This window comes from Phragmites australis, chromosome 2 (genome assembly GCF_958298935.1).
Source record: "Phragmites australis chromosome 2, lpPhrAust1.1, whole genome shotgun sequence".
In the NCBI taxonomy this organism is placed as follows: domain Eukaryota; kingdom Viridiplantae; phylum Streptophyta; class Magnoliopsida; order Poales; family Poaceae; genus Phragmites; species Phragmites australis.
In genome coordinates, this window is record NC_084922.1 from 26,511,690 (window position 1) to 26,530,531 (window position 18,842).

Here is an 18,842-nt window from a genome sequence, read left to right on the forward strand (position 1 = left end):
CCGGAGGAGGTGGTGGAGTGGTGAATCGTGGCATGCGAGCCCTTGCCCTTGCCCTTGCTATCGGACGAGGAGCTCGACGTCGAGGGGGAGCTCCACGCAGAATGGAGCCCGGCGAGGAGCATCAATGCAGCACCTGCACACTTGTCGTTGGGGGCATCACCGGTGTGGAGAGGTTGGCGGTAGAGGGTGTACTCGTCGTGGACAGGAGCTCGGCGCGCGGGGGAGATCGAGAGCGGAGGGGAGCTTGGCATGGAGGGCGACCTTACCACGGAGGGGAGCTCAGAGCTGAGGGCGGGCTCACCGCGGAAGGGAGCTGGGTGTGGAGGGCGACCTCACCGTGGATGGGATCTCAACACGGAGGGTGAGCTCGCCACGAACGGGATCTCACAGACGGGGAGCTAGACGTTGAGGGGGAGCTCCGCGCAGAATGGAGCTCGACGAGGAGTACCCGCGTACTCGCCGTCACCCCCAACCTTTTCTTATCTCACCGTTGGAACAAAGGGAAAGGGGAACATGGAAGGTGATGAGTGTGTTGTCTATGTGGATGTCATATTAAAAAAATTAAAACGCTTGGATGCCATATCAGCGCCACCTAAGACAAAATTGGATTCAAAACCACGCGGGGAAAAAAAATCCGGTTTAGATAGTTGAGGGAGCAACAATATTTGGTTTTACAATTGAGAGGTGAAAAACGAACTCGTGCTGATCTTTCTTTCTGGGCCAGACCAATTGGGCCGTTCACTGGCCCGAACAAAACCCACGCATCCTTCTCCTCCTTCGCCTCCCGCTCCGGCCCAATCCGCTCACACTACACCTCTCTCGGTGTCTCTATCTCTCACCTCACCGCCGTCGAGATGCTTCGGAGCCCAGCCGCCGCCCTGCTCCGCCGCCTCGCCCCTCGCATCTCGGGCGGCGGAGCCACTCGCCGGCGCCTCCCTCCTCCCATCGCCCCGTTCCTTCTCGCCCGCTTCTCGTCCGCCCCGACCACCTCCTCTTCCTCGTCGCCTCCGTCCTCCGCGGCTGACCGCGACGAGGAGGCGCAGGACGGCGAGCTCGCCAAAGGAGATTCCGGTGCCCGACTCAGCATCTCCGTCGATCGCTCCGGCCTCTACAACCCCCTAGGTCCGCTCCCCATCTGTCTCTTTCACACCCACGACACGCGCACAAGTGTCTGGGTTTAGGGTTTCTGATGGTCGGAGTTGCGTCTATGCGGCAGAGCACTCGCACGAACCGTCGTCGGACTCGGAGCTCGTCAAGCACCTCAAGAGTATCATAAAGGTGTGTGCTTGACTGCTTTTATTTCTCTGTTACTATCTGTTGCTCACAATGCGGAAATGTGACTTGGCCATTTTGATGTGATTGTGGTGGTCTTAGTTTCGGAGTGGGCCGATCAGCATAGCCGAGTACATGGAGGAGGTGCTAACGAACCCACAGTCTGGGTTCTACATCAATCGCGACGTGTTTGGCGAATCGGGGGATTTCATCACCTCGCCGGAGGTCAGCCAGATGTTCGGAGAGGTAACTGGCGCTCACTAACCGATTGCTCTGTCAACAGGAATATCGCAGTGTGCTGTATTTGGCAACTTAATCACAATGTAGTAACTCATTATGTGTTTCAAGTAATAACAATGCAACCATAAGATGTATGCTATTTTTAAGTCAACAAGATGCTGGTGGGATCAATGAACTGATTGTGCTGCTATTGCATTTTTTGTTTATTGTATTACTTGAATTACCGACATTGATAGTCTTATATAGTGTATTGTTCTTCTAAACTCTACAGTAGATGTTGTAAAAACACTGAATCGTTTACATGATTATTCGTCTTGTGCTACAAAGTGCTAGATGAGAGCAAGTGAGCAACTAATGATGTTTATTCATCTCAGATGATTGGTGTATGGGCGATGTGCCTCTGGCAGCAAATGGGAGAGCCCGAGAAGGTGAATTTGATCGAGCTTGGCCCAGGACGAGGAACCCTCTTGGCTGATTTGCTTCGTGTATGGTTTCTTGCTTGCTTCTATCATCTATTAAATTTCCACTGTCTTGTTCTTAGTGGATGTCTCCATTTCAACAGGGCTCAGCAAAGTTTGTTAATTTCACTAAGGCACTCGACATTAACTTGGTTGAGTGCAGCCCTACATTGCAAAAGGTGCAGTATAATACTCTGAAATGTGAAGATAAACCTATTGGTGATAGCAAAAGAACAGTTAGCAAGCTTTGTGGAGCCCCAGTTTGTTGGCATGCTTCCCTCGAACAGGTTCCTTCAGGATGTATGATGTTCTTTTCATTTAGAACTTTCATTTTTTAAATTAATAATATCTATACTAGAATTCTGATTATTATCGTAAGCACTTGTATAATCAAATTTTACATTGCCATTCATCTTAAAGTATATTAGGTGAAAGCTTTGAGGCCATTAACCACATCAGATTAGGGAAAATTGTATGATTTGATTATTTCATTGAGGTACAGAATGTGCCATCATATATAGCATGGAGCGAGAATATGGGTTTATGGATCTGCAGTTTGCTTTTCTGGGGATTCATTGGCCACAATAGTTATTGGCATCAACTACTCAACTTACTGTGAAACTTTGTAGGGGTGAAAGGGAATAAGACTTAAAACCCCACACCTGTAATTAAGGTAGAGTTGAGATTCAAATCCAGGTGTTGGTACACCCTGGGACTGGTGACTGGTCTCAAAGCACCTATCTTGACATTGCTTATCTGCTGGTTTAGTTACTTTATGCATGGAAAAAGGAAAATGCATAATATTTAACCTGCTGATATAAGCTCCTTAATTTAAGTATTGGACACTTTTCCATATTTTTTTGCAGTTTTGAAACTGTTTACCTTCATTTATTTGGCTTTCTTTGAGTTCATTTGTTTTAAAACTTTTTATCGGGGTTTATTATGTTTCTCTTAACTGTAGCTGTCTTCTCTGCAGCACCAACCATAATTATTGCACATGAATTCTATGATGCCTTGCCAATCCATCAATTTCAGGTTTGTTTCGTGGTTATTTATACTTAAGATCTTATGGCACTTGTCCACTCACCAAACTGAGTATTTTGCAGTCATTCCACTGAATAATCATTTTTCTATGCAGAAAGCATCACGTGGCTGGTGTGAAAAGATGGTGGATCTTGCAGAAGATTCCTCGTAAGTTTTACCAATTGTGTTTGTGTTCTAACCTTAAGGAAATGTGTAATGCTTACTTTGCAGCAGGTTTCGCTTTGTTCTATCTCCACAGCCTACAGCTTCTTTAATTTTCCTCTCCAAGCGTTGTGGATGGGCTAGTTCTGAGGAACTTGAGAAGGTTGAACATATTGAAGTCTGCCCCAAAGCAATGGAGCTTACTGAACAAATCGCAGATAGAATTAGTTCAGATGGTGGAGGCGCTCTTATTATTGACTATGGCAAAAACGGAATAGTCTCTGATAGTCTCCAGGTTTGGATTTTAAAATCATTTCACTATACCTGACGTGAACTCGAAATGATGTTGACTGTTTAGTGCCTCTGTAACATAAATTCCTGAAGTACAAATGTACAATAGCTAGTCTTTGTTGATTTCATAGACACATACTCTCTAGAGTCACAAAAGAGTGATGTTTTGGTATACGTGCAGTAAGTTAAGTTTTGCTACAATATCTCTCTGAATATTTATATTGGATACATGAAAACTGATATTTTGAAGATTTTTCTTGAAACGTACTCCCACAATACTATAATTTTATTAGGTTTTGTAAATATAATACATTAGCAATTAATGATCAGAGTTGTGCTTTGGGGTGTCGATGCCCAAAACCCCACTCATTTGTGACAGGAAGGAGTGGTACAAAAAATCACATCCTTATTGTGTTCATTATTTGGTTAACATGTGACATGCTACACAGGGAGTTACATTCATTGAGAGTTTCTTTTTGCCGTATCTTATATGATAACAATAGCCTACTATCCTGGATGCATAGCTTGGGCACTAAGCTAACTATAATGCATGCAGGCAATCCGCAAACACAAGTTTGTCCACATATTAGATGACCCTGGCTCTGCTGATCTGAGTGCCTATGTTGATTTTGCTTCAATCAGGCACTCTGCTCTGGAAGCTTCAGGTTTGCACTAGCATTATTAACTCCTACTGCTTATACTTTTCATGGTAAGACTAACATTTCTTACATACGATTTTATTGCGATTTGTGCAGATGATATCTCGGTCCATGGGCCAATAACTCAATCCCAGTTACTGGGTTCTCTTGGTATCAACTTCAGGGTGGAAGCTCTTTTGCAGAATTCCACCGAGGAGCAGGCTGAATCTCTGAGAACCGGCTACTGGCGTCTAGTTGGCGATGGGGAAGCCCCATTCTGGGAAGGTCCTGATGACCAGATCCCTATTGGCATGGGCACTAGGTACTTGGCCATGGCCATTGTCAACAAGAAGCAGGGTGCCCCTGTTCCGTTCGAGTGAAAAACAGTAATATCTTTCCTTGGGTAGTCTATTCACTAGTAAAAATAACTGGACTGTCTTGTAACTCTTGTTGCATTGTTGAGGAATTTTGACGACAGTCCAGAGAAGGGCGATTTTTGGCTCAACTTTGTTGTAATACACACGATATATTGACTCATCAACTCGTGTCTTACTTTTTTTAAGTGAAGATGTGTTCTACCTACTGGATGGAAAGAATTCGTTGTGTTGACCTCTAATCATTATAATGTTTTCTCTTGGCAAAATGTGTAGCTGTACGTCAGCTTCTGTGCAGCCTTGAGAGAGAAACGTTGTTCATTGTAACGCCTGCAGAGTCAGCCCGTTTAGATGGTATGGTGACCTTTGTTTTGTTACTTTCCTGTTGCTTGTTCTCCTGGTCTCCAAAGGGGATATATATTAGCATTGATTGACCATTTTACCAGTGCAACGCGGCAGCTTAGCTTGCCTTATACTATCAGTTTTTTTAGGACTGACTTATACTATCATTTGAGTAAAGCATCCAGCATCTGTCAATGCATATCACCAACCAGTTCAAGCCATCAAGTCAAAACATGTATCTGTGTTCACTTCAAAGTCAGAATTTTTCCAGTCAATTTAGTACTGTATTTATTCGATACTAACTATGCATACTCTTTGACATTCTGAAACGAAAGCTGCCGTAAAATAAAAAATTACATGTAGACCTTTATTGTCACTGGATAGTCCACCAACTATTACCGAACGATTACTGACTGATACATGCAGTTGATCTCTTCAACCAGCAGGCAGCAGCGGTCGGAATCCATCTACACGGAGCTTGTCGCCGGTAAGATGGAAAGTGGACACGGCAATAATTTGACAACGCAGATAAAGGGAAAGAGAACTGAACGTCCACGGGCGAAAAGAGCGTCCACTGAACCATCACCAGAAATGATATTTTGTGCAGCACGTCGTGAGGCATGACTTCAGTGACCATTGTTCGCTTAAACAACGTCCTCCACCCCCGTGTGAGGCCGGCCCCGCGAAACCGCCACATTCCTTCCTTTCACATCCCTAACTAGACTAATGTCATAATTGGTAATATCGTCATCCTGACAGGTGTAGCCCGATACATTTATATATATATATTGCGATTATATATATATATAAACTAGTCTGTACTCTCGGAGTACGTACTTCCTACTATGATATACTACATAAATAAATTGTATATACTCTTTTGTCACTATATGTATATTTATATACGTATTTTAAGATACTCAAATATGAACTACATAAAAAAAATAGAAAAGAAGTCCATCAATTTTATTAGATTTTGATAATACCTTTGTATTTGTACATAAAATGCAATACACTCAAAAAAATATGTGCAAACTATCTAAAAACTATACATACCACTTGTATGATGTTATATACTCACATGCTCCATGTACATACCATTTATCACACGAGATACTCCCTATATAATGAAATACGTATGTGAAAGTATATACACCCAAGAGTACCAAATATGCTTCATATACATGTGTGTGTGTGTGTGTGTGTGTGTGTGTGTGTGTGTGTGTGTGTGTGTTTGTGTGTGTGTGCGCGCGCGTGCGTGTGCAAGCTACTGGACCTGATTTCGGCAGACCATTCACACAGGTGTTGTGCATCTACGCCCCAGCCACGACGAGACGAGGCGAGCTAGCACGCGCATGTTCTCTTAGTCCTCTCATTCACACATGCTAAATAGATGGAGGAGACAATTTCTTATAGTTGGTCTACCTCCACCTCAACTAGTAAGATGGGACTAAAAGATACACCCCCACCTTTACATAGTTGGGTATTTAAGATTTATTTGAAATTTTCTCAAATATATTAGGCTAAGCCCATATATCTAACAATGAATACCCCACTGGAGACCAGACGGAAATTCGAGATTGAAAATCTCTTCATAGGGCGTGCATGTGCATCAAACTTGTAATTAAAAAAAGTAAGTCAAAAAATGTTGGGAAAAATGCAACCCCCCCAAAGTCAATCTGGTTTTAAGATTCTCCCCCAGAAGTTGTTTTGTTGCAAAGGGCCACCCACAAATTCGGCCCGTTCTGAATTGTACCCCTGCGAGAACGTGTTTTGCTTCTCTGGCCCATTTCCGATGACGTCGACGTGGGGCTTGCCATAGCAGCCGGGCTCGGTCCGACGTGGAGCTGGTTAAGTCACACCTCCTTTTGAGCTTGACGTGCTTGGTTGCTTTATTCGTCGAGCCCGTCTCTGTCCGTCGAGTGCGAGAGGCAAACAGCAGGAGGAAGCGAAGGGATGGCATCGGCGACATCGGCTCCAATTGAGGTTTCCAGTGAGAAGTGACTTAAGGTTCAAGCCAGGTAAGCTGCCATTGTTGCTCGGTTCCTTGCTGCTTATGTCTTGTAGGGTTAATTGAACATGATGAGTTACCTTGTTCTGGGTATATATTCAGGTACACTTGCAAGTGATGGTCACATGAACCAAAAAAGCATGGATATGGTTAATTGAACATGATGACTTACCTTGTTCTGGGTATATGTTCAGGTACATGAGTAGCAGAATTGCATGTGATGGTCACATGAACCAAAAAAAGCATGTTCGGTACAAATTCATACATATACATATCCATCTTGGTGCAAACATATACTATAGGACATAGAACAAAAGAAGGCCAGCCAATGTCGTCCCTTCGCTTCCTCCTGTTGTTCGCCTCTCGCACTCAACGGACGGAGACGAGCTCGACGAACAAAGCGACCGAGTGTGTCGAGCTCGAAAGGAGATGCAACTTAACCAGCTCCACGCTGGATCGAGCCCGGCTAGGCTGCCATGGCGAGCCCCACATCCACGTTGGCAGAAATGGGTCGGAGAAGCAAAACACGTGCGCACAGGGGTGCAGTTGTAGCGAACATGGTCCTTTTAGAGCATGTATGTGATTTTGGTGATTAATGACACCATAGTCAATAAAACTAACGTGTTTGCCAAGTATATGCCATAGTATGTCGCATGGATGCAATACATGAAGAAGTCACTGCAGCCGGGACAAAGATTGATTGAATTGGAGAAGTTCTAGGAAAAATGTACACACTAGATGATCCGGTGTAGAGGTAATTATACACTCAGGAGTGTTTTCCCGGGTATTTTGTACACGTCAGATGGTCTGGCAATATGAAGTTGTGCACGCTGGAGCATTTTAGAAGAAGGAGTTCAAGTGTTCCACACGCTGGATGGTTCGGCGCATAAAATTGTACACACCGGAGGTTTCACAGGAGCATTTTACAAAAGATTTTCCTTCGTCCCAATAGAGACCGAATTACACATGCCGGATGGTCCGATGATGGCATCGGAGAAATTGCCGGAGGATTAATGACTAGTGACAGCTGGCATCGATAGGCTGCGAGGGTGGACCACACACCAAATGGTCCGGTGTTCAGAGAAGCTACACGCCAGAACATCTGGCGTTAAGAAATAAATGAGTTTGAGTGGGTTTCAACGGCTAGTTTTTGTTGCTGTACACACCAGATGGTCCGGTGTTTGTACTGCTGTTGACACCAAATTATCTAGTGTGCACAGTCTTTTGTGATCATTGGAGCAACGACTAGTTCACGAGTTCAAAGCTCTAAATACCCCCACTCGGCCATTTGAGTGTGCTGGAGTCCAAAGAAACTCACAACACTTGAGAAAACATCCAAGCCACTAAAGTGCTAAAAGTGATCATCCAAGGTAATTAAGTACAAGATTAGGGAGTGATTAGTGCTAATAAGTCTAGAAAGAGTTGTGTCTAAGCATTGCTGCCTATAAAGGTGATCAAGAAGTGATCCTAACTTGTACCAAGTAGTACGCCGGCACCTTGGAGTCTTGGTGACTCGCCGGCACCGTGAGCCTTGGTGGCTCATACTTGTTGACCCTCTGACTTGGTGTGGAGCGGCGGTAAGACTCTTATACGGGGACGCGGAGACCCTTTCCTTGGTAGCTCAAGCTCCAAAGTGAAGACGACGGCAATTCAATGCTTTAGCAAAGAATATCTTTTTATCATCTCTAAGCATCGATGCATTCAATCGAGTATATTATCTCACCAATGCACATGATATTTGGACTAACCTCATTGAAATACATGAAGGCACAAAGGATGTGCCTAATGAGAAATATCATGTGCTAGTCTCTAAACTCAATAGCATTAAACAACTTGCTCATGAAAGTGCTAATGACATGTACTTACATTTGAATATTCTTGTCAATGAGATCAATAGGTTAGGTTTAACGTCAATTAGAGATGTTCAAGTAGTGAGAAAAATATTTCAAGCTCTTCTTTCAAAGTACAAGTTAATTATCTCCATCATCTATGACAACAACGACATTTGCAAGATGACTCCAAACTAAGTTCTCGGTAAAAGTACCGCACATGAGATGATCATGAACATGGAGATTGAAGTTTCGTCCTCATCTAGTGCTAAGAACATTGCCCTCACAAGCAAGAAAGCTCCATGTCTACACATGCAAGAGAACATGAGAAGGCAAGAGTAAGAGTCAAGCTCAAACGAAGATGAGGGAGATGAAGATGAAGAGAGCGATGAAAAAGATGAGAAAAACACCTCAAGTGAGAAAGAAATAGATCCTAAGATCACCAAGTTTATCTCAAGATTAGAGAAGGACCTCAAGAGAATCAACACCAAGATTAATTATCTGATCTCCACGAAAGATTTGGTCAACACAATTGATCATATCAAGAAGGAGAAGAAGACCAAGAACAAGAGGAAAACAAGGGGAAGAGGCAAAATATTTGCAAGAATATGAAGATAGGTGAGTGAAGATAAAGATTCAAGCTTAAGTGATGAGAGCTTCATCATCCGCTCCTTTAAGAGAAGCTCTTCCTCAAGATCGTCATCACGCAAGCCATCATCACACAAGTCTCTTATGGCCAAAGGTATAGAAAACGATGAAAGTGATGATGAATCCGATGAGGACTTCTTGAATTGATCAATGAGCAACAAATGACCTTAAAGAAACAAGCTAAAGAACTTAAGAACTTCAATGCCCTTAATGACATTCATGCTTCTTTTATTTCTAATTATAAATAATTATTGAGCGAATTTGGATTACTAAACAAGGAGCATGAAGAGCTTAAGGCAAAATTTGAGGACATCGAATCTCAATCTAAGGTCCTTTTGAAGCAATCCACCTCTCTCTTTAATTTCAATTCTAATGTAAATGCTTCCACTTTTCGTGATGATTTGAATGATCTATCGAGCTCACCCCTTTGCAATGAGACATATGTTGAGAATATTGTTGTAGAATTATGTAATGATCTCATTGCACAAGAAAATAATGAGCTCAAACAAGAAGTGGAGAAGCTCAAGACTTAGCAAGATTAAAGAGTAGGAATCATGTCTAACATCCTCAAGATAATCATGACAATATAGTGAACAAGCTTGTGGAGGGGTCCACCATGACATACTTCAAGTGTCATCAAGAATGCCACAAGTCCATCCAATACAAAAAAGTCAAGAAGGAGGCTAAGGAGAAAAAGAAGATGATAAACTTCTGAAACAAGACCTTCAACATCTACACTAAGCCTAACTACAAGATCAAGACCAAGAATAACCACTACAAGCTCAAGAAGAAGGACAATAGCAAAGTTATTGCACACATGGTTGGGATAAAGGAACAGAGGTGAAATTAACCTATTTGGGTGCCTAAGGAAGTCATCACTAACATGAAGGGGCTCCAATCAATTTGGGTTCAAAATAAGACTTAAGTTCACAGGTTGACTCGGGGGATTTGGAGATTTGGCGCACAAAATAAAGTGAGGGTTCATGCAAAGAAGCCAAATATACAAGATTGGGCATATTGATAAATACCCCCATCCAAAGGTAAAAGAGGTAATGATAGCTACAATTTTTTTCATGCATTTTGTGTTGCATCTAGTACTTTTGTCTTATTTAGGATTGCATATGCATATTTCATATATTTGCAATATATGGTGTAGGTTTTTCATATAGCAGGTTGCTTGTATTTCTCTCTAACCCATGAGCAACCTACATGGTTTATTAGTTGTAGGTTTTTTACATGGCATATTTCTACAATTGATATTTTTTATGTGTCATGAGTCCAATCTATAAGATAAATTTACTATTGTTATCAATAACATGTGCATTTCTCTCACAAGTATTTGACACTTGTATGCACACATTTAGGGGAGCATATCTTATGGGTTATGATTTTAAGACTAACATGTATTGCAAGTGATATCTTTTATAGTCTCATAAAATAATATACAAGTTCCCGGGTGTATGCACTGCTTATTTGTCATTTGGTATAATTGTCGTTTCATTCGTATATTTAAGCTATTTCTATGCATAATATGGCTTAAACTTCCTATCTCTACATATTGTCTAGTTGTGCATATGTTTTACTCTCATCATATGTATGCATATACATAGGGCGAGTGCAAACCATATTATGTGATTTTCTTGAATTGTGATCCATATGTTTTCATTTTAAATTATATCCGCATTGCTTATTTCAATTGCATTCCTATAGTTGGTATGCATACTTATGGTTGGTATCATTCTTTTCAATTGGATTCCTGCAAGTGGTATCATCTTATTGGATCATGGTTCATGAAGATCTCTCCCGTATGCTCTAATATTTCCCTTGAGTTCAATATGTGTTTATAGCCTTTTTTTTATATTGTTCACAAAGGGAGAGAATTTTAATGACTAAAGCAAGTTCAAGTTGCATGATGCAAGATTGTTGACAAAGTGAAGGGAGAAACATAATACAAAAAGCACGTTTTGAAGGATTACAAGTGATATCAAGGCAAGAAGCGCGCAAAGCAAATAGTTCTTGCATGGGTCGATCAAAGGAGATAGTAACGATGGAGAAAGGAGAGGAATTTTCTCCATGACGTTCATAACATGTTTGTCAAGTATATATTTGTCAAATACATGAAGAAGCCACCGCAGCCGAGATAAAGATTGATTGAATTGGAGAACTCCTATGAAAAATGTACACACCGAATGGTCCGGTGTAGAGGCAATTGGACATGTTCGGAGTGTTTTCCCGGGTGTTTTGTACACATCGGATGGTCTGACAATATAAAGTTGTGCACGCCAAAGCATTCCAGAAGGAGTTCAAGTGTTCCACATGCCGGATGGTCCAGCGAATGAAGTTGTGCACACCGGAAGTTTCGCCGGAGTATTTTCCAAAAAGTTTTCCTTCGGCCCAATAGAGATCAAATAACACACGCCATATGGTCCGGCGATGGCATTGGAGGAATCGTCAGAGGATTAACAGCTAGTAACAGCTGGCATCAATAGGCTGCGAGGGTGGACCACACACCGGATGGTCCGGTGTTCACTAGGTTCCAATGGCTAGTTTTTGCTGCTGTACATGCTGGATGGTCCGGTGTTTGTACTGCTGTTGATGTTGGATCATCCGGTGTTCAGAGTCTTTTGTGACCGTTGGAGCAACTACAGTTCGCGGGTTTGGGACTATAAATACCCCCTACTCGGTCATTTAAGTGTACTGGAGTCCAAAGAAACTCATATACACTTGAGAAGACATGGAAGCCACCAAAGTACTAAAAGTGATCATCCAAAGTAATTAAGTACAAGATTAGGGAGTGATTAGTGTTAATAGGCCTAGAGAGAATTGTGTCGTGTTGTTGCTACTTAGAGAGGGGATTAAGAAGTGATCCTACCCTATACCAAGTGCTACGCCAGCATCTTAGAGTCTTGGTGATTCTACCTTGTACCAAGTTGTACCAAGTGCTAAAGTGATCCTACTTGATCTTAGTACCGTGAGCCTTGGTGGCTCATACTTGTTGACCCTCTGACTTGGTGTGGATGTGTGGTAAGACTCTTGTACAGGGACGCGGATACCCTTGTCTTGGTGGCTCAAGCTTCAAAGTGAAGACGACGATAAGTGACCGGAGGAGAGGCCTGTAGTGAGGCATTGACTTAGTGGCTCGGTGGCTCAACCTACTTGAGGCCTAGGTGGCTCAAGGGCTGTGACCGGGAGCTATAGCCTAGATGGCTGCTCCAACGTGAACTATGAGTGACGTTTATACCATAGATACCACGGGATAAAAATCTATTATGCTGAATTTGCTCTCTCTACTTTAGTCATGTTTCTGCATTTACATAGCTGCAATCTTCTTTTGCATGTTTACCTTTTTAAGTAGTTTGCTAGGATTGACTATAAATTGTAAAAAAAATTAACGGTGAAGAAGACACACTAGATTAACTTAGAGCACATTTAGATAGAAATCGATATAGGTTTATCTTGTGAAGTTTTTGGAGCCGATTAATTTTAAGTGTCCTAATTCACCTCCGTTTTTAGGATGTCATCGATCCCTTTAGCAGTTCAACTGAGCTGAATTTGTGAGTGATCATTTGTATCGATCCCTTCAGCGGTTCAACTGAGCCGAATTTGTGAGTGATCATTTGTAAAAAAATAACTTCGGGGAGAATCTCAAAACCAGTCTAACTTTTAAGGGGTTTTGTATTTTTCAAAAAAAAAAAGTTTCTCATGGGTGCGTGAGATGCTACTCGTTGTTGATGGGATTTGATCCCACGATACCTACCTAATGTACCCACTCTAACCAGCTCTGCATCTCACTAATAGGAGGGTGGGCCCACATATAGAGATCCAAATTCATCACATTCCTTTCCATTGCGCTCTTTTGATTTCCCCTCGTTCGGGGAACACCGGACCGGCAATCTCGCCTTTGGAAGACCGCAGCCGGGGTCCAAATCCAGGGTGCCATCTTTGTCGCCGTGGCGAGACCCACCCGTGTCCTCCTGCTGACACCCCTGGACGTCAGATTCCAATCCCATCCATTGCCCGCGACAGGGACGCTCAAACCGCACCCAGAAACACAGGCAAGGAAGGGAGCAGATCAAGCCCTACTCGTACATCATGCTGCATAGAGCTCAGCACAGGTTTGAGATTGAACCCATCCGTCCATTGATCCACGTTTCATCCACACGTGCGAGCAATCTACTCCAACAATTCAGAAACATGGCCCTGCTGCTAGACTACAGGCGTCCTAATACGACATACCCTGAATATACATCCCTTCTGCTTCTAGAAGCAAAAGAACAGCATGACAGAGAAAGGCACTGCTAGGTAAGTGCTAACAGTGTTGCACCAAAAGAACAGCTGACAGGCGGAGCAATGAGTACAACAGATCAGCACGGGCGAGCTAGGTGTCCCATCCTTCGCTCAATTTGTTAGATGCTACTACTTGAGCTGGCTGTCGGTCAGAATCTGGTTAAGGTAGGCGAGGCGACGGATCAGGACGAAGCGATCCCGGGCTCGAGCTCAGGCGCAAAGCTGTGCTGCTGCTGCTGCGGCTGCGGCGGCGGCGGCACCTGATCCTCCCACACCAAACCGACCTCGTACTCTGGAACACACTCCTGCGAATCACACATGTAGGTTCGATCTAAGCAGTGACAAACTGCGAACCGCATGGGTCAGTCAGAATAGGAACCAAAGGCTGGGATTTTACCTCAAGCTTCCGGACAAGCTCCTTTGCTGTAGGAGCTGAAATGATGATGCGCCGCGCGTCCTCTTTTATGAAGCCTTCATTGACAGCCATGTCGATGAAGGACAGGAACGGATCGTAGAACCCATCCACGTTCAGGAGACCAACCTGGTAAATATTTACAGTTAGTTAGGCACAAAATTCCTCGAGGTACATAGTTAATAGTTAAAGAAAAATAATTTCCTATAATTTTTCCACGACAACGCGTGGAAATATTATAAGAATATAGAATTCGAAATCGTCGATGCTTAGAAACTTATTCCTTAACAAAAAAAGATCCATGTACGAACAATAATCCCAGTTCATATAATACTTGCAACACTTTATCAATGTGGTTGGGGCCATCAAGCTCCAATAATAAAGGGTGACGTATCAAAGTAGATAACTACTGGATCAATGTTCAAATCTTATCTATTTATCATTTCTGGATCGCTGAGCAGTTATTTAGAAAAGTTGCCAACTACACATTCCTTTACGAATGCGAACTTGCGAAGTTTGACTGGTACAAGATCCTCCAGAGATCACCCTATTAGCTGTGTTGGAATATTCATAAGGTATTAAGTGTTTCTTATTCACGCAGCGTATAAACAACAGAGAGCGCAGATTGCATGCCCCCCAAAATATGTTCTAATTAACAGCTGTGGATGGTAATTCAATAGTTATTATTTGCACATCCGAAACCCCAGCCATTCACATGGGTGCACCGTGCACAAGATCACAATATCTCTAATCTAACGACTTTGTGATAAACAAGCTGGCTACAGAATTGCTACGACAAAAAGAATTCTGAAATTGGAGGCACTACACATGATCCTAAATTATTGCGCGCGCGTGAGTAAGCTCTGACTTTGATCCAACAAGGTATCAGAATTAGTTGTTACCGGTTTCTTATGGATTCCTAGTTGAGCCCAGGTGATGACCTCAAGCAATTCCTCCAGAGTCCCATAGCCGCCTGTAACGCAAGGGAGCGTGTCAAAATTTGCATCCTAGAACTGTTGGTTCACGAGAAATATTTGTGGAGTAACTAAATAATCATACCAGGTAATGCTATGAAAGCATCAGCAAATCGAGCCATCTCGGCCTTCCTCTCATGCATGCCGGAGACAGCTCTTACTTCCCCAACAGGCTCACCAGTTACCTGCAGAAGCAGAAACTTGGATACTAAGCATCTGACACTATCTCACATACTTAAATACTCTACTGAAATTAGAAATGCGTTACTAATCGATGGATAGATATGAATAAATGGATGTTCAGGTAAGTCAATGTATGAGACGAAGAATGGTGATCGATGAGCTCATCCTTCTTATTAGAACACAACAAAGACCAGTTCCATGTAATGCACTAGTCAAAGCCAACCGATAAAGACGATTCACGCAGGACTAAATCTACTTTCAACATAAAAAAGTACAAGTGAAATGCAAGAAGTAATGATCATAACCAATTACTACGTGCAAATCCAGTAAAACTTCAGAACAAGCGAGTGCAATACTAGTACAATTAAACCTCAAGCATTCAATCTATTTAAGGGGAGCATGCACTGTTGTTGGAACAGAGGCCTTAGATTCATGTGATGGATGTAAATGCGTCGTGTCCCGCTACGCAACATGTTACATGTCATCTTGTTATTTATTGGTGCTTCTCTGTTGTTCAATCAGATGCAAGCCATGAACAAAGACAACACGAAAGGAGCTAGACATGCATTCCAAAGACAGCAGTAGTAGTACACAGCAGCAATCAAATGCAAGTTTCCAGCACAAGAGGCTCACTTCTCTGGGCATCAAGGATATTGGGATGACCCTGTCAAGAAGAGGGGAAACAGAAAGAAACATCAGTTTCTAGCATGAAGCAGTCAAACAGGTAGAAGCACCAGGCCATGGCCTTTCCCATGCCTGGAAACTGGCAAGCCAGGGCAAGCTCAGGCTAGGCACAGCACAGCTAGAGTCTAGAGAGGGGGGGGGGGGAGACTGGACTGGACTGGACCAAATAACCACTGCACAATAATTGAGGCGGAGAAGAGAGAAGCATTGGTCTCTTGCAACTCAATGCACATTTGGAGCATGCAAACAAGTAGCCTTTTTGAAACAAGGCCGAAGGTACTTCCACTCCTGTGAAGAAGGCCAAATGCATTCAAAATGCCTCCCGCTGAGAGATGAAATGATACAACAGGAGATTCACTCAACGCCTACCCAGGGGCCAGGGCCACTGCTGCGGCAATCAAAAGCTGTCATTTTCATACAAGAAGGTGCAGGAAGCATGCACTCACTGAAAGAGCACCCATCAAAGCGGAGAGCACCTGGCATGCATTGCACACAACAAGTTGTCTAGAGAGAGAGAGGGAGAGATAGAGAGAGGATGCGCAGTTGCTCACCCAATCACATGGCGCCCTCCATCATGAACTGCATGAGAGACCAGCCCCATGAGGCCAATGGATCCTCCCCCGTAGACCAGGTCTATGCCCCTCTCCACCTGCACCAGAAGAATGAAAAGCTCATCGCCAACATTTTCATCAAAAACCACAGAAAATGCGAGGATTTGTTTTAAAAATGAGATTTTAGTACAAGAAAGACGCAAAGATTGTTCATTTGGGGAGGCAAGTGAGGTCACGTTAGGAAAGTCCAAAACGGCAAAGAATCCCGGCCCCTTTCGGCTCCCCGGCTGGCGAGCAGCCGAGCCAGGCTTGCCGCGTGCCAGCCGTGAGCCGTATGCATGATCACGCAAGGACGCAGCGTGCGCCACGGGCGCAGCTCTCAGCAGCAGCAGCAAGCGGCGGCGGCAGACGCAACGCGAAGGCACAATCATGCGGAGCAAGAGAAACAAAAGGGGTAGCAGAAAGGCGCGAGATTGATCTGGAACCACACCGGGCGGCCACTCCCCCAAAAAGATTGGAATTTTACGGGGTTCCGGGCTTCCGGCGCGTAAAGGCGGGATTTTTTTTTGTTGGGGGGAGGGGGTCCGGTCACGTACGAGCTCCTTGCCGAGCTCGACGGCGGCGTCCTGGTAGCTCGGCTTCCGGCCCTTGGCGCTGCCGCAGTACACGCAGATCCGGCGGAACCGGGACCGCCTCTCGCCGCCGCTCCCCGCCTGCACGGCGGCAGCTTCTCCCGCCTCGGCCGCTCTGGCGCCGCCACCGCTCTTCTCCGCCACAGCCGCCTCCATTGCCATCGCCGCGGCCGCTGTCGACCTGGGGTGTGGAGCTAGCTGGCAACTGCCGACGTCCAACGAGGTGGCGCCGGGAGAGGAGTGCGATGCTGGGGTTCTTTTGGGTAGGTGGGCGCGTGGGCTAGCGAGAGGGAGGGTAGGAGGGGAAATCGCGAGTGCTTCGACGACTGAGATTGGAGGGAGCAAGTGCAAGGGAGGCTTGGCGTCAATTTATAGTGTGCTTCGGAGTTGAACGGCAGGGGGCTGGGTTGGCGGGTCCAACATTTCCGTGGGGCCCGAGGGGTGTTTTCCCCCTTTATTTATTTTTCTGAACCAAGATTTTCCTTTTCTTTATTTATTTATCTACCTGCGTGTATAAATTGTACGGTCGTGTTTGGAATAGCGGATTTCCAAAGGATCTTGGAATAATTTGTACAGCTTTTCTGCAAAATTTCTACGGTGATTTTTGTGATCCGAACAGACCTAAAGTATGATTTTTTTTAAAGTCACTAAAGCTTTTCAAAGCCACAAAGCGGTTGGTTATATTAAAAGAGTAGTTGAGTTGACTTAGTTTATATGAAAAAAACATATTAAAAACCATACAAAGTGCACGGTTTTTTAAAGAAAAACGTTAAAAACCTTGACGACAAAAGAAGACGACCAACTATGACGACTCATCATTATACACCCATAACCCACAAACGGCGGAATCCGACATGAGTCATCGTTGTCAGGCTTATCACAAAAGCGACAAAGCAACTCCGACATCTCAGAACGGACATCAGCCTCAAACACCACGAGAACACACCCGGACACATAGCAAGCACTAAGATACTCACGAGAAAGAGCTTGTTGCATGTCATCGTTGTCAAGCTTTGCCGCATCCCACGACGAAGTAGCTCCGAAATCGCATAACAAACACCTCCAACCCGTGCCAGACGTCCACTGTGAAGCAAGATGCAGCTTCGAGGGGGCAAAGGCCTCGTCAAACATCGTAGCTGTCGGTGACATGGGAACCGGGGGTCCTCGAGTCCCGAGACCAGGACAGCAGAATGCCACGTGGCGCCTTCCCTCGGGGACCATCTCCCCGAGGCCTGAAAAGACCTAGTTCCGGGAGGGGTACTCGGGGCCATAAACAGTGGTCCCCGAGTACCTGTAGTTCCTCGAGGACCCGAGAAGACACAGTTCTAAGAGGGGTGCTCGGAGCCATGAACAGTGGTCCCCGAATACCCGTAGTTCCCCAAGGACCCGAGAAGAGTTAGTTCCGGGAGGGGTGCTCGGGGTCATGAACAGTGATCCCCGAGTACCTGGAGTTCCCCAAGGACCGAGAAGAGGCATATCCGGGAAAGGGCGCTTGGGGCTATGAATAATAGTCCCCGAGGACCCAGAGTTCCTCGAGGACCTGAGAAACCCCTTTGCCGGTGAACCCCACATGAGCTCAACGATGATGTGTCAATTGGTAAGAGACCCGATGCTGCATTTAAGAGGGAGCGTGGTCCGTCACTTCCAACCACTCCCCCCACACCTATCGTACTGAGTACGTCAGTCCCTGCCACCGCCTAGCAGGAAGGCGTGGGGACATTTAATGCGACGGGTCCCTTCGCACGTCACCCTGCGGGGCCCATAAAAGAAACGGCTTGGAGATATCGTTGCTGGGCTCGAGGCATATCGCCTGCCCCCTGCTGTGTCAGAC

At 44.6% G+C, this 18,842-nt stretch overlaps 2 protein-coding genes across 3 annotated transcripts; one reads left to right on the forward strand and one right to left on the reverse strand.

The window, feature by feature from the left end:
• Nucleotides 1-777: 777 nt before the first annotated feature.
• LOC133905815 (uncharacterized) lies at nucleotides 778-4,719 on the forward strand. Of its 2 annotated transcripts, none has more exons than XM_062347583.1 (10): nucleotides 778-1,122; nucleotides 1,217-1,278; nucleotides 1,375-1,518; nucleotides 1,887-1,997; nucleotides 2,075-2,270; nucleotides 2,947-3,005; nucleotides 3,109-3,161; nucleotides 3,225-3,450; nucleotides 4,003-4,111; nucleotides 4,202-4,719. In XM_062347583.1, exons 1-10 carry the CDS (start codon nucleotides 855-857, stop codon nucleotides 4,462-4,464), a joined length of 1,491 nt encoding a protein of 496 aa, XP_062203567.1. In that variant the 5' UTR covers nucleotides 778-854; the 3' UTR covers nucleotides 4,465-4,719. The 2 variants fall into 2 exon arrangements, with proteins under 2 accessions (XP_062203567.1, XP_062203576.1); XM_062347592.1 differs by having other exon boundaries at nucleotides 779-1,122; nucleotides 3,228-3,450.
• Nucleotides 4,720-13,026: 8,307 nt separating this feature from the next.
• Nucleotides 13,027-17,364, reverse strand: LOC133905836 (cytokinin riboside 5'-monophosphate phosphoribohydrolase LOG-like). The gene is made up of 7 exons (XM_062347613.1): nucleotides 16,976-17,364; nucleotides 16,380-16,477; nucleotides 15,778-15,808; nucleotides 15,047-15,146; nucleotides 14,890-14,960; nucleotides 13,973-14,116; nucleotides 13,027-13,880 (listed from the first exon to the last, which is right to left on the reverse strand). The coding sequence occupies exons 1-7, from the start codon at nucleotides 17,171-17,173 to the stop codon at nucleotides 13,758-13,760; spliced, it is 765 nt and encodes a 254-aa protein (XP_062203597.1). The 5' UTR covers nucleotides 17,174-17,364; the 3' UTR covers nucleotides 13,027-13,757.
• Between the last annotated feature and the right edge of the window lie 1,478 nt (nucleotides 17,365-18,842).

Excerpts from the sequence above, each read along its gene's own strand:
- LOC133905836 (XM_062347613.1), bottom strand. The coding sequence starts at position 17,173 with ATGGCAATGGAGGCGGCTGTGGCGGAGAAGAGCGGTGGCGGCGCCAGA. Across the intron at positions 15,809-16,379 it reads GGAGGGCGCCATGTGATTGG|GGTCATCCCAATATCCTTGA; the intron begins GTGAGCAACTGC and ends TCTTCTTGACAG. Across the intron at positions 15,147-15,777 it reads TATCCTTGATGCCCAGAGAA|GTAACTGGTGAGCCTGTTGG; the intron begins GTGAGCCTCTTG and ends CTGCTTCTGCAG.
- LOC133905815 (XM_062347583.1), top strand. The coding sequence starts at position 855 with ATGCTTCGGAGCCCAGCCGCCGCCCTGCTCCGCCGCCTCGCCCCTCGC. Across the intron at positions 1,519-1,886 it reads TCAGCCAGATGTTCGGAGAG|ATGATTGGTGTATGGGCGAT; the intron begins GTAACTGGCGCT and ends TATTCATCTCAG. Across the intron at positions 3,006-3,108 it reads TGCCAATCCATCAATTTCAG|AAAGCATCACGTGGCTGGTG; the intron begins GTTTGTTTCGTG and ends TTTTCTATGCAG.